The sequence below is a fragment of the Manis pentadactyla genome, chromosome 6 (genome assembly GCF_030020395.1).
Source record: "Manis pentadactyla isolate mManPen7 chromosome 6, mManPen7.hap1, whole genome shotgun sequence".
Lineage (NCBI taxonomy): Eukaryota > Metazoa > Chordata > Mammalia > Pholidota > Manidae > Manis > Manis pentadactyla.
Window position 1 is genome coordinate 143,568,850 of NC_080024.1, and position 13,490 is coordinate 143,582,339.

At 45.9% G+C, this 13,490-nt stretch overlaps 1 protein-coding gene across 1 annotated transcript in view; it reads left to right on the top strand.

Annotated features, from left to right (window-relative positions):
* The window catches only part of LOC118907809 (O-acyltransferase like protein-like), a gene marked incomplete at its 5' end in the record, with an annotated part of 43,393 nt that extends 34,773 nt beyond the window's left edge, over nucleotides 1-8,620 (top strand). The window contains 8 exon segments of the mRNA XM_057504342.1: nucleotides 60-139; nucleotides 1,521-1,860; nucleotides 2,132-2,183; nucleotides 2,448-2,542; nucleotides 3,422-3,597; nucleotides 4,379-4,492; nucleotides 5,806-5,940; nucleotides 8,295-8,620. Of these exon segments, the coding sequence (XP_057360325.1) occupies nucleotides 60-139; nucleotides 1,521-1,860; nucleotides 2,132-2,183; nucleotides 2,448-2,542; nucleotides 3,422-3,597; nucleotides 4,379-4,492; nucleotides 5,806-5,940; nucleotides 8,295-8,454 (1,152 nt within the window).
* Between the last annotated feature and the right edge of the window lie 4,870 nt (nucleotides 8,621-13,490).

A 13,490-nucleotide genomic window follows, 5' to 3' on the forward strand; every position in this document is an offset into this window, starting at 1 on the left:
AGTATGGAGCTGACGTGGTACATGAAGGAAGGAAGTCGCCTCTGCTCCTCTCTTTTCAGTGCAGCAGCCGCACGGGGTACCTTGCCAATGACTTTCATCTCCATCTCACCACGTCGGCCATCGTCTTCATCCATGGAACGTGAGTGTCACGGGGACAAGTGTCTCTCCCCCTGTGGCCCTGCAGAGACTGCTCCAGTGCTGGACAGAGCAGCTTTCCCCTTCTTCCACACTCTCCTCCAATCTCTGTCCTACGCAAACCAGCCTGAGTCTCTGCAGAGTTACGATCAGTGTGTCTGTAATATACAGTCTCGGCTTGTTCCATTTAACTGTGCTTATAAACATTTCCATGTACTGACGTGACCTCCATACTTGTTGGGTTTAGGATTTATATGCTGCAGTTATGGTTCGGCATCTATTGTTCCCAATTTTTCATGATTATAAATGGCACCTCAATGAATGCTTTGAACACACTACATTTTCCTCTTATTTATTTCCTTGGGGACCTATTTCCAGGTGGAATTACTAGGTCAGAGGGTAGCAACAATTCTGTGTTGCTTGTTACATATTGTGCGATTACTTTCCAGAAAGAGTGGAGTAATTTACATCGCCCCAAGCAATACATCAGTGTACCTGCTTTCCAACAATGGATATTTATCATCTTAATTTTTTTAGTTTTAGAAGAGCTCTAAGGTCTCAATAATTCATGGAGAGATTTCTAGTTTACTAGATTACTAGGTAGGCGACCCAGGGTGTGGATTATCTACATCATATTTTAAAGGATTTATTATTCTTTCTTGCTAAAATGCATGTTCAACTTAAGAAACATTGGAAGATACTAGGATAAAGAGTAGAAAGCAATCACCCTAGATTCATTTCCTCACTCAAGTAGAGGTGAATTCACTGTCCATACTTTGGTGTTTAAATTTCTGATCGTTTTTTCTGTGTAGTTTTTTTATACTTGAGAGGATTCTTCATATACAATTTAGTATCTTTCTTTTAATAGTTTTTATGCCATAAACATTTCCTATTTTATTTTTTAAGTAAACATAATTTTAATGTCTGCACAAAATTCCATTCCAGTGTTTACTTATACCTTCCTCTATTGCTAAAAACTTGAATTATTTCCAACTTTATACTTTAATAAATAACACTCTGAAAAATGTTTTCAAGGTAACCATTTGTCTCCAGCTCTAATATTTCTTTACAATGCATGTCTTTAAGAGGGATTACTGGGTTAAAGGGTATGAATGTCTTTTGGTTCTTGAAGCATAATCACAAATTGCTTTCCTTAATGGTTGTATCAATATTCAGTCCTCTGGCCATCTAATTACATGTAGCCAATATGGAATACATATATAAATAATAAATAAATGAATAAATAATAAAACAAAACAAATGCAATAATCAAGGTATTTTGATATATAAGAAAGATTAATTTTTCATAAATTCCTGTAAGTCTTTGATTACTACGGGGTGGGGCTGAGTTCCAAATATGTGCTACCCCCATCCCCCACCCACAGAGTCAGGCCAGGAAGGCCCGGAGCAGATAAAGGTGTCTTGTATATACTGAGCGAGCCTTCTTTCCAGCCGCTTAGAGACGGGGCTGCTTGCGCAGAGCACCCCAGCTATGATCCCTTCTGCAGCCAGGGGAGGGGCTCCCTGAGCAGGTGCAGCGCCCCCCTCAGGCCCACAGGGGCTCCCCAGGGACAGATTCCCCTGGAAGGCAGCCAGACCCTAAGGCGCCCTCAGGGTGGGGAAGCATCTGGGCCCCGCAGAGGCCATCTGGGGCCCTCACAGGCCTCGGCTCTGATGGGCTACGGCAGCCAGAAGGGCTCTGGAGATGGAGGCAAGTGCCTGCAGGTATAGGTGGGCAGGTGCGAGGCCTTGGCAGGCCCGGTAGCCTTGGCAGAGGGGAAAGGGCAGGCTTCCAGAGGCTTCCTCAGAGGTGGCATTTGCAGCAGGATGCTCTGAGAGCTGGTCTAGGTATTTATGGGAAAATGACAAGAGAAATCCTGTCGGAGTCCTGGCCGGGATGCTGGCGGCTGACAGAGGCCTCTGGGGCAGCCCAGGGTCTTTTCAGACCAGAGGGAGAATCTGCTATTCCTTCCTTCTTTGGGCCTATGGCCCCCAGATGGGCCTTTCTGAGGGACCAACACTCTTGAGAGCATGGGATGAGGGTGCGGGTATGCTGGTCCATGCTTGAAGCTCAGAGCTTTTCCCAATCCCCTTGTCCTGGGAGCAGCACCCTCAAAGAGCCAGAACATACAACTGTTAACTGGAGTTGGCCGTGGGAGCACCTTAGCGCCAGGCCGTTTGTGCCGTGGCCAGAGGTCCTGATTAGAGCTCAGGGGCTCGGGGGGGACAAAGGACGAACAGGAGAGAAGGCGGGGGGTGCCGCTCCTGTCCCGCCTGTGCGTTCTGGTGCCTCCGTGCATTGGTTTGCACAGGCTGCCCTGACGGGGTGCCGCAGACCGAGCGGCCCAAACAGCAAACACGTCCTTCCTCGTGGTTCCAGAGGCGGACGCCTGAGACCGAGGAGCTGGTAGGCCTGGCTCTCTGAGGCCTCTCCTGGGCTTCAGATGCTGTCTTCTCCCTGTGCCTTTTCCTGGTGTTTTCTCTGTGGGTGTCTGTGTCCCAGTCTCTTCTAACAAGAACACTGGTCATACTGGATTAGGGCCCATCCCCGTCACCTCTTCTTACGTTAATGATATCTTTAAAGACGCTGTCTCTGGATAGACTCACATTCTGAGGCACTGGGGGCTAGAATGTGGGGGACCCCTTCCAGCCCAGCCCCGTCTGTAGCGGGAGGCTTGCTAGTTTCACTGTAGTGGCAGTTAGCTCGCGGAGGCTTGGCTGACCCCTGAGAGGAGGTGCTGTGGACCGGGCTCTGTTCCATCAGGGAGTTGAACAAATATTTCTTTGGGTGGATGTGGGTTTTTTTATTGGATGGCCTGACTGGATGGTTTACCACCCACACAGGACAATGAGTTCTTAGTACCTCCCCAGGCTGGCCTGGTGGGAGCCCACTCGAGTGTCCTTGTGACTGGGAAGCCCTGGCCCCAGCATCAGCATCTTCCCCAGAAGCTGTCGTGGAAGGTGAATTTCAATCTCAGCTGAAACAAGCTTGTAACTGTGCGATTGCATTAGCTTCTAAATGGAGAGAGGTATAAGGAGTAGGACTTTTTCCTTTCAGAGAACGCACTTGTTAAGCACGCCAGTGATTCAAGGGAGACAGAGCTAGAGAACCTGGCAAAAGGCCCCGTAAATAGGCAGCATTGTCACCATACCTCCCCACCCGCCACTTACGGCAGACATTACTAATCAATCACGAAGACTCCTCTTGCCTTCCAAGCATTAGCACTAAACTGGAGTTGGCACTCTAAATGAAAATCCCTGGCTCCCTGCAGCACTGTGGTGATAAGGGAATGGTATCCCATTCCTTCCTCATGAAGAACCATGGAAACTTCAAGCAGTCGAATGGGATCGCCAAAGGCATCTCCCAGGGAGGGTTGGGCCCTACGGTCCTGCACCCATGTTTGACATTTCCACTATACCTCTGCAGATCGTCTTGGTCCCAACCAACGCTCCCAGTTCTGGGTAGGTACAACTGGGCAGTGCCTCGCTCTGAGCCTGTGTTCCTAAATCTCCTTTCCGGACCCAGAACCTGCTGCATATTACAGCTGGAACCCCTTCAGGAGCCCTCTTAGCTTTACACATGCATGATCTGAAAATGTGGAGGAATTCATTTTTGTGGGTCCACCCTTGACCCACAGTGGATAGAAGATGGTAGGAAAATGCTTCTCCTTTTCATCCCCCAGGACAGTTTTCAGTTGCATTTCACAAGGTTCCATAGAACATTCTGGAAGACTTGAGCATTGGTCACCTTGATAGTGCATCCTTATATTGACTTTCCCTGCTTCTCTGTCCCACACCCCATCCCTCATTCCTACCCCCGCATGAACTACCTGCACCTGAATATATGTCTCAGGCTCTGCATCTGGATGGGGAGGATCCCTCCTCTTTTGCTATCCCCTCCGCTGTATCCCACCTGTGCCTCATGATCATTTCTCTCCTAAATTAATCACCACTTATATCTGCATAGTGCTTCACGTGTGGCAAGGGACATTCCCAAGCACGGTCTGATTGTGATCTGCACAGGACCACACAGCTTGTAAAGGGGCAAGTCTAAAGGCTAACTCAGGTCCTCTGCCAGGCCCAGATCTCCCCCCACTCTGCCACAGCCGCCACACCACTAGCCTCTCTCAAAGAAGGACCTAGCAGGAAATGCCTCCAGTCGCCAAGGTTTCAAGTCTTGTGGCCACAGATTTTGAGCTGAAGGAAACTGAAGAGAGCTCCTGTCAATATCCTCTCTTTGCAGAAGTAAACGCATCCCTGCCTTCCTCGGCTCCGTGCTGTTCTTGGCTTATTACTCTGCCAATACCCTGCTCACTCTGGCTCATAACCTTCCAGTTGCAGCTCCATCAGATGCAAGGTAACCACGGTCGCCAGCCTGCCCTGCTCTGTCCCCTGCCTGCCCCCTAGAATGGCCAGGACCTCCCAGGGAGAGGGGTTGAATGACTGCCAGGCTATTTGTACTGTGTGCTTCAGTTCGTGGAAAAACTGGGTGGGAAATGTTTGGCCTGGATGGGAAAGTTGACTGCATTTTCCAAACTTCTGGGGCTTTTAATTTGCGCTGGGGGTCTTCTCTGAGTGCACAGGAATTCACTGTTGCCTATTGAAGTGCTTCTCAGAGGAAAGGAGTGCCCCCACGTGGCTGTATTGTGTTTCTTTTCCAGTGGCAAACTGCTGCTTGGAAAAACTGGTGTGATTTCCTGCTAACCTATTCTCAGTGCAGCAGCCAGAGTGATACAAATGAAATTAGATCCGGTAGGTCAGCTGCTCAAATTCTTCCAATGGCCATCCATTGCTCTGGAGATAGAGTATCTGTCAGACCTCATCTGTCAATCCCCTGCTTGCTGACTCTGGACCAGCCACACTGGCCCCACCACCTCAACACCCCCTCATACTCTCTCCTCAGGGCCTTTGCACTTGCTATTCCCGCACATTATTAGAATGCTTTTCCTTTAGAATCTGGTCCTTAGCAGGGCTGCTCCTTCACTTCCTACAGGTGTTTGTGCAAACATCACATTCTCAGAGCAGCCTTCATGGACCACCTGATGTCAAGTAGTCCAGAACTGTGCCTGGCACCTAAGTGCTCAATATGTATTGGTGAATAGAAGCAATAAATGAACAAATGAATGACTACACCCAGTCTTTTGACCAGGAAGCATCATGCCCTTCTGGTCCTGTTATCGGCCGTGAGGGCATGACCAGGTAAGCCAGGGGGAGACTCACTCCCATCTAGCCCAGTGGTTCTCAGATCTACATGCACAAAAGATTTTAAATCCCGCAGATGCTTCCAGCAAGCACTGTCTCAGACCAATTGAATGGAATCTCTGGGCATTTGACCCACGCAACTGAATTTTCTAAGAGCTACACTCTGAGAATATTTTTAGAGCTATTCCATTGCACCAGCCACCAGAAACAATTATTTAAGGTGAAATTGCAGTCATTATGTTTCCTTGGGGTCGAAGGGTGAAGGGGCCCAAGGAACTTTGGCATTTTAGCAAGCCAGCTGTGGCCTAATGCAGGATCATGCTGTTTGTGGATCATACTGAGGAAATGAACAAATGTACCCCAAATTTTCCTTTGGGTTTGCTGATTGCCCCGGTAGACATCTGAGGGATTCCCTTTTCCATGTACAGAATAAACATAACATTCTGCCTTATGATCTTGTGCTTTTAGTGAAAATGCGTCTAGGTTATATTTCTCAGAGTATAATGCTAAGCCCTACTGCTGATTCAGGCCATTCCTTGAGGGCCTCATTCTGAGCATTTTCGTGCACCCAGACCACCAGGCAAACATTCTCAAGACCAAGGTAAGCTTTCCCCGTACCTCGCTGTAAGGGCTGGGAGTGGCCCATTGGGTCAGGCTCTTCCAAGCCACAGGCAGGGGTCAGACTTTATTGGGCTGGGGTATCATAGCAATGCCTCTTGGTGCTAGAGAATAAGAGGGACCTTATCTTCTTATTCTCTGGAAAACACACCCAGTGAGATTGCAAGGCCCTCTTCTGGAAGGGCATAGCTATGTGGATTGGATTTTTAATAGCACAAGCATCTTGGTTTCTATAGACAGGATTTCTGGTCACAGTTGATGGTTCCGTGGGAATAGAAAACGAAGTGTAAGGACAGAAGCTATGATTTTGCTTCCAGGTAGAATTCCTTCCCTGGAACTTTTTTTTTTTTCTTCCCTGGATCTTTTAAGAAACCAGGTATCATTCTAGTTCACCATTCAACTTCATTACTCAAGCTGGAAACCTGGGTTCATCCTGGACGCCTCTGGCCGTTGACCCCTCCGCCCCATCTGGTCAGCCACCAAGCCCTGCAGATTTCTCCTGCTATTCCTCTCTTAGCCTCTCCAACTGACCTTGCTGACGCCCTTCTCATCTCTTGCCTGGACTTTTTACTAATTATCTTGCCTCTGGTCTTGTTGATCTCAAATCCTCCCTTGGGGCTTTCTAAAACACTACCTGTCCTTGTCCTTGATTCACAAAAACCTTTCCATATGCTTCCACTGACCTACAAGACCTTGAGGGCAGCACGTGGCTTGCTCACCTCTGAATCCACAGCACCTGGTTCTTAAATCACTGAAGTCATCAATAAATAAGGGAATGAAGACGAATTTGCTTCTTAATGGAGGAAAGAGCAGGGATTCCCTTGCACCATTAGGGTACAATGCCAGGCCCCAGTCCCTTCTGCTAAGCCCTACCTTCGTTTGCCTAGGTCTTGTGGGTATCTCACTTGGATGTTAACAGAGAAGAGGCCCTGGTCCTTGGAAAATCTTGTGTTGCTGATGGCAGCAACAGGAGATAAGGCTTAACTGGAAGGAATGGATATACAGGGGCTGTTTTTCCTGTAGATTGAAGTCATGATATTCCCCTGAAAATGCCCCCACGCAGTTGCAGATTACAACAGAGTGCCATTAAAGAAGTACTTCAGTGTAGTCTAGGTTCCTGGTGCCCAAGGAGAAAGTGGGCATGAGCAAAGGTGAAGACGGGAGCATTTGGGAACTACTCCAAGGGCCAGGACAGGACCAGGGAGCATGGAGCTAGAGCACAGTTAGAAACAATGAGCTGGAGAAACAGTGTAGAAGGAATGAGTAGATCAAAGGCAAACCTTTAGCAGCCAAAGCTAAGTACACAGAGTCCAAGCTGGAGGCAGCCGGGGCATATGGCATGTGCTAGCATGAGATAAGGCGGTGTGCGTTATGAGTGATGGCGGAAGGGCATCCTAGCCTAAGAGGGGGCTCACGGACAGCCTCTAAGGAACTACCTTTCTTCCCGATAGCCAGAATCTGAGACCCAAGGAGGGGAGAGCATCTCTTTAGACCCAAGATGCAGGCTGCTAAGATGCTAGTCCAGTTTAATGCAGATGTCATCACAGCAGCTTGAGAACTGGAACAGAGAAGCAAGAGGGATCCTCGGAAGGCCTGGGTCTAAAAGTTCAAGTAAGGTGATGCAGGCAACAGAAGATCTAAGACCTTGAGCTGAGCCCAGTAATGGAATTTAACTCATGGGCTATTCTTTGAGCGGGAAATGTCTCCATTCTCCCATTCCTTCTGTCATGTTATGCCTCCAGGGACTAGTGTGCAGCCCCAGTATAGGTTGTGTGCTGGGGGGCCTCTCATTATTTTGGGGCAGAACCAGTCAGGGAGCTTTATTTGGTTAGGGAACAGAATGAGAAGTTAGGAGTGGATGAGAGCTTTGTCCTCTCTTTTTCTTTCAACTCTGACCCAGGTTTCTTTGCTGGTAACGTGTCACCTAACTATGGTACATTATTACCACCAAGCCGCTGACACTGGCACAGTCCATAGACCTTAGACCCACCAGTTTCATGTGTGCTCACTTTTGTGTGTAAATTGTTTCGTGCAATTCTATCACGTGTGTAGATTTGTGTAACCAGCACCACAATCAAGGCATGGAACTCCCCTGTCACCACACAGATCTCCCTGGGCTACCTCCTCATGGCCACACACCCCCTCTCCCCAACCCCCCAACCCTAAACCCTCATAACCACTTATCTAAACCTCCTATGGTAGCCAAATTTGGCACTGATTGAAGTTTACACACTGACACCCAAAGTGATGGTAATAACAAAAAACCCGTGTTAGTGTAAAGGAGGTGAACACACAATGGCCCAAATGGGCTGTGACCGTGCCTTTCCTTTCCCACGGGGACAGGCTGTGCTGGGGTGGACCGACTCCCTGCCGACCCTGTTCTCCGTGGTCGCTCTGGCATACACAGCGCGCCTGGTGGGCTGGGTCGTGTCTGCCGGTCAGGAAGGACATATATGCAGCACGGGGCATTGCTCATGGGTTCACACTATGTCTCTTTAAAACACAGTATGCACAAAAACCGTGTGCACAGAAGGGCTTTTATTTAGTGGAGTGGTTGATGAATGACTGATAGTGACTCGGAAGCATCCATTTGTCTATATCCTTGAAGAAAACAACCCCTCCCCTCCTCATATTCTGCTTTAGATTTTTACACGGGTTTATGTACAAATGCAGTATATAGAAGAAAAATGTGCAGCCTCTCCACCCCCTAACATGGCTCAGACCTGGTGAACAAGGACCCTGAGCTGTTGCCAAAGCCTGAGAATACAAACGACCACTCCCCCTGGCCTGGCACAGGCCTCCCAGGGTGTGGCGGCAGACGCCACAGTATTCCTGGCTAAGGGGGCAGTCCTGCTGGCTCAAGAATCACTGGCTACTGTGTGTTGTACTTAGAGGAGTGGCTTCGGGTGACTTAGAAGATAGACCAAATCTGTGTTATTGTCGACACAGCAGATAGCCTGCACTGGTAGTCGCTGGCCTGAGAGTAGATGACATTTCTGTGAATCCAGGTGGCAAACACCCCCTTTGGTTCATTCTTCAGTGATTTATCTTCCACACCTGTGCTGCCGTCAGCCAGTCACAATTACAGGTGCGACTGATGCTCTAGGTATGCAACCCCAACCCCATTTTAAGATATCAAGATGGGTTAGTAGGTGGACAGAGGAGGTTATGGGTTAGAAATGGATGTTACAGATTGCATTTATAGAAAGCATATGTCCACCTGATGACCTTTAGAAAAGCATATCTATGAGAGGACATTTGGGGCAGAAGTGTGTAATTGAGACTCTCGGGAGGAGGAGGAAGGATCTCGATGGCTGAAACGCTTTCCATCTCTCAGTCAAGCCAGTGCAGCCTGGGCTGCTCGTGTTCAGTTCAGTCGGATTCTGTTCAGTTGCCAGAATTATCTTCTGACCATGTGACTCCTGTCCCCTGTAGGTCCCTTGTCATCATCTCCTGCAACATGGTCCTCAAACTTTGATAACATATGGACCCGTTCTAATGAATAAGAGTTCTTTTGGGTCCTTAGTATTGGCTTAAACTATTTTGATTCTAACTTTACCTAAGCACAAACACATGTAAACCTAGAATCAAAAGTTTGTGTTTTAGCACATAATTTATAAAGCCAAAATTTCCTACAGCTGTTTCATTTACTCCACAATAATATCTTGGTTCTTCTTACCATTTTGGCATTTGTGTGGGAGTGCAAATGCATTTTTTGTTTATGAGTCACTCTCTGTTTATTCACCCAATTATATACAATATTTATTGAATGCAAGCACTATTGTAGCTGCTGGGGATATAGCAGAAGAAAAGACAAAATTCCTCTCTTTGAGGAGATTACAGTGGGGTAAGGGAAGTGGGGACACCAGGAAAATCTAGTAGGCTGTATAATTGTCCCCAAAGATGTAAGGTCCTAACCCCTGGGACCTTGCAGATCTTGAAATGGAGAGATTATCTTGGATTATCTAGGTGGGCCTTAAAGGCAACCATGGTATCCTTATAAAAGGGGGCCAGTCCCGGAAGATGACTGGTTAGCCAGAGGCGGGTAAGATTCCTCAAGGGAGGAACAACCTAAGACAGGCACAGTCGCAGGGGGCCATCTGGTGAGAAAATGGGGAGCAGCAGAGGTGAGGCTTAGAACCTCACCCCCCCTGTTCTGAGAGAAATCTTCTGCATACATGGATGTTTATTGCCCTCGTCTAGCTCGGATTAACACATAGTCTACAGGCACACACCTGATCATCTACATTTGCTCTCTTACAACACTAAACTCTGTTTTCTACCTTTATCTCGTATCTACCTACCACTTCAGCATTTTATTAAAAATAATAATAATAATAGAGAAATGTGGTATCCACATATAAATCAAGTTTAAAAATCAAATGAATATTCATATTTGAACTGACTGTTTATAGTTCATAATGCATGAACAAAACCGAAAGCTTCTGTGATGACTGCCCTTGCACTGTTCACCATGTAAGAACTTATTCACTATGTAAGAGTTTGTACTCCATGTAAGAATTTGTTCGTTATGCATCAGAAGATTGGAGACTGATGAAAATTAGGCTTGGGGTGGATCAATGATTGTGCATTGAGTATTGACCCCCCCTATACAGAAATTTATTGTTGTTAACAACTATTTGATCAATAAATATGAGAGATGCCTTCACAAAATATATATATATATATATATATATATATATATATATATATATATATATATATATATATATATATATATATATATAAACAGACTTCCAATTGTAAAATAAGTAACCGGGATGTAATGTATAGCATAAGGAATATAGTCAAAATATTGTAACAACTTGGTATGGTGATAGCTGGTACCTAGAATTATCATGTATATAAATGTTGAATCACTGTGTTGTACACCTGAAACTAATGTAATGTAATACTGTTGTCAACTACCCTTCAATAAAAAAATAAAAAAATAAATAAATAAAAAGGGGGCCAGAGAGGGGGCTCTCTTGTCCCCTCCTGGTGTGAGCCAGGGGCTCTTTCTTCTCACTTTATTTCTAAATAAAAGCCTCTGGCCTGGCAAAAAAAAAAGGGTGCGGGTGGTGGCCAGAGAGAGATTTAAAATGCTGGTGTTGATTGGAGTGGTGTGGCCACCCCCTGAGGAATGCTGGAAGCTACCAGAAACTGGGAAAGACAAGGAATGGGTGCTGCCCTAGAGCCCCCAGATGAAATGTGACCCTGCCAACAGCAGGGATGCTGGTTTTGGACCTCTGGTCTTCATAAAGGTGACAGAGTAATTGTTTTATGTTTAAGCCACCATGTCTGCATACTTTGTTACGGCAGCCACAGGAATGAATCCAGAGCCATATTAAGTAAGTACACTTATAATCTGAGGTGCAGATAAATACAGTGAATAAAAATAAAGCAGGGAACAGAGGGAACTGGAGTAGGGGTGCATCTGCAAATTGGGGGTGCAAAAACATTCCAAGCAGAGGGGACGCTAAGACAGAGGTCTCAGGACTGGAATGAACTTGGTGGGAAGAACAATAGGAAGGCCAGGAAGGTGGGGGTCACGGATCAAGCTGGGAGAGACGGAAGTGAGGACGTGAGGAAGGTAGCAGCCGGGTTGTGCGGGGCTGCTGGGCCTTGGGGAAGAACTTGGACTGTAATCCAACGTCATGTCACTTAATCTCACTTGTGATTTTAAAAGATTGCCTGCATATTGCCTGGGGACTGTATGTGGCAAGAATGAGACCAGAGACCTACAGACCCGGCAGGAGGCTGGTGTGGAGGCCCCACGGGGGAGGAGGCAGAGGTCTTGATGCAGGAGTTAGCAGAGGAGGCGGAGAGGGAGGCTCTCATCTGAGGTACTTTTTTTTTTTTGAGAGGGCATCTCTCATATGTATTGATCAAATGGTTGTTAACGACGATAAAATTCTGTATAGGGGAGTCAATGCACAATCATTAATCAACCCCAAGCCTAATTCTCAACAGTCTCCAATCTTCTGAAGCATAATGAACAAGTTCTTACACGGTGAACAAGTTCTTACATAGTGAGTAAGTTCTTACATGGTGAACAGTACAAGGGCAGTCATCACAGAAACTTTCGGTTTTGATCACGCATCATGAACTATAAACAATCAAGTCAGATATGATTATTCGTTTGATTTTTATACTTGATTTATATGTGAATACCACATTTCTCCCTTATTATTATTATTTTTTAAAATAAAATGCTGAAGTGGTAGGTAGATGCAAGATAAAGGTAGAAAACATAATTTAGTGCTGTAAGAGGGCAAATGTAGATGATCAGGTGTGTGCCTATAGACTAAGTATTAATCCAAGCTAGACAAGGGCAACAAAACATCCACGTATGCAGAAGATTTCTCTCAGAACAGGGGGGGTGAGGTCCTAAGCCTCACCTCTGTTGATCCCCAATTTCTCACCTGATGGCCCCCTGTGACTGTGCCTGTCTTAGGTTGTTCCTCCCTTGAGGAATCTTACCCGTCTCTGGCTAACCAGTCATCTTCCGGGGCCATACAGGGAAATGTGAAGTTGGTAAGTGAGAGAGAAGCAATACTGTTTGAAAAGGTTAGCTTTTTACTTCTTTGCAGATTTATGCCCTGTGGCTTCTATGCCCAGCATTTGTCTTGAGGTATCTTTACTACTTGGAAGAATTATGATACTTGGTAATTTTCGATATGAGGCACGAATTCTACTAAAGGGTTGTAGTTAGGAAGGAAGAAGAAAAGCTATAGAAGTAGCAGACGGAAGAAAACATGGGAAGATTGATTATTTCTTTGACATATCTTCTTGTAGAGTAACATAAGCATGTATAGGTTTTAACAAACTATTAATTAAATTGCATACACACGTGAACAGAATAGGAATACAGCTACATAACAAAAACAGACCTACAATTACCAGCCATATCCAGTGAAACCAAGAAAACCAGTTAGGTAACCTAGGCATTTGTGGAAACTTATCAGTGATATAATGGATATTGTCTAACTGAATTTGAATAGTTTGAGAAAAATCAGACAAATTAAAATGACACATTCCTGGGAACTGTTCACATCCCATATGTTCTTTTAACAGTAGATAGTCAATAGTAGCACGATTTTGGAACGCTGCAACTTGCACTTCTCCTAATTCTTGGTTCAGTTCCGACAATATAGATCCAGTCAAATTTGTTGTTTTACTGTATGCACAGGCCAGCTTAGATATCTCCTTCTTCATTCCAATGGCAAGTCCAGGAACCGGTGGGATGAATGCAGCTACAACTGCAACAGCGCCAGGATCTTTGTTGAAGTTTTTTGATGATCATCTTCTGGAATGACTCTTCCAGAGGATGTTGATGTTGGAAGTTCTTCTTCATATCGTATCTTAATTCGTTTTCTGGGTAGCCAAGTTAGGCTTTGATCCTCTGTATAAACACAAACAAACCCTTTGCCCACACTTTGATATGACCTTTATACCATTGTGAAGAACCTATTGGAGACCACCACACAGGAACTGCTTTTTTTTTTTTAAGAGAAAGAAATATTATCAGAAAA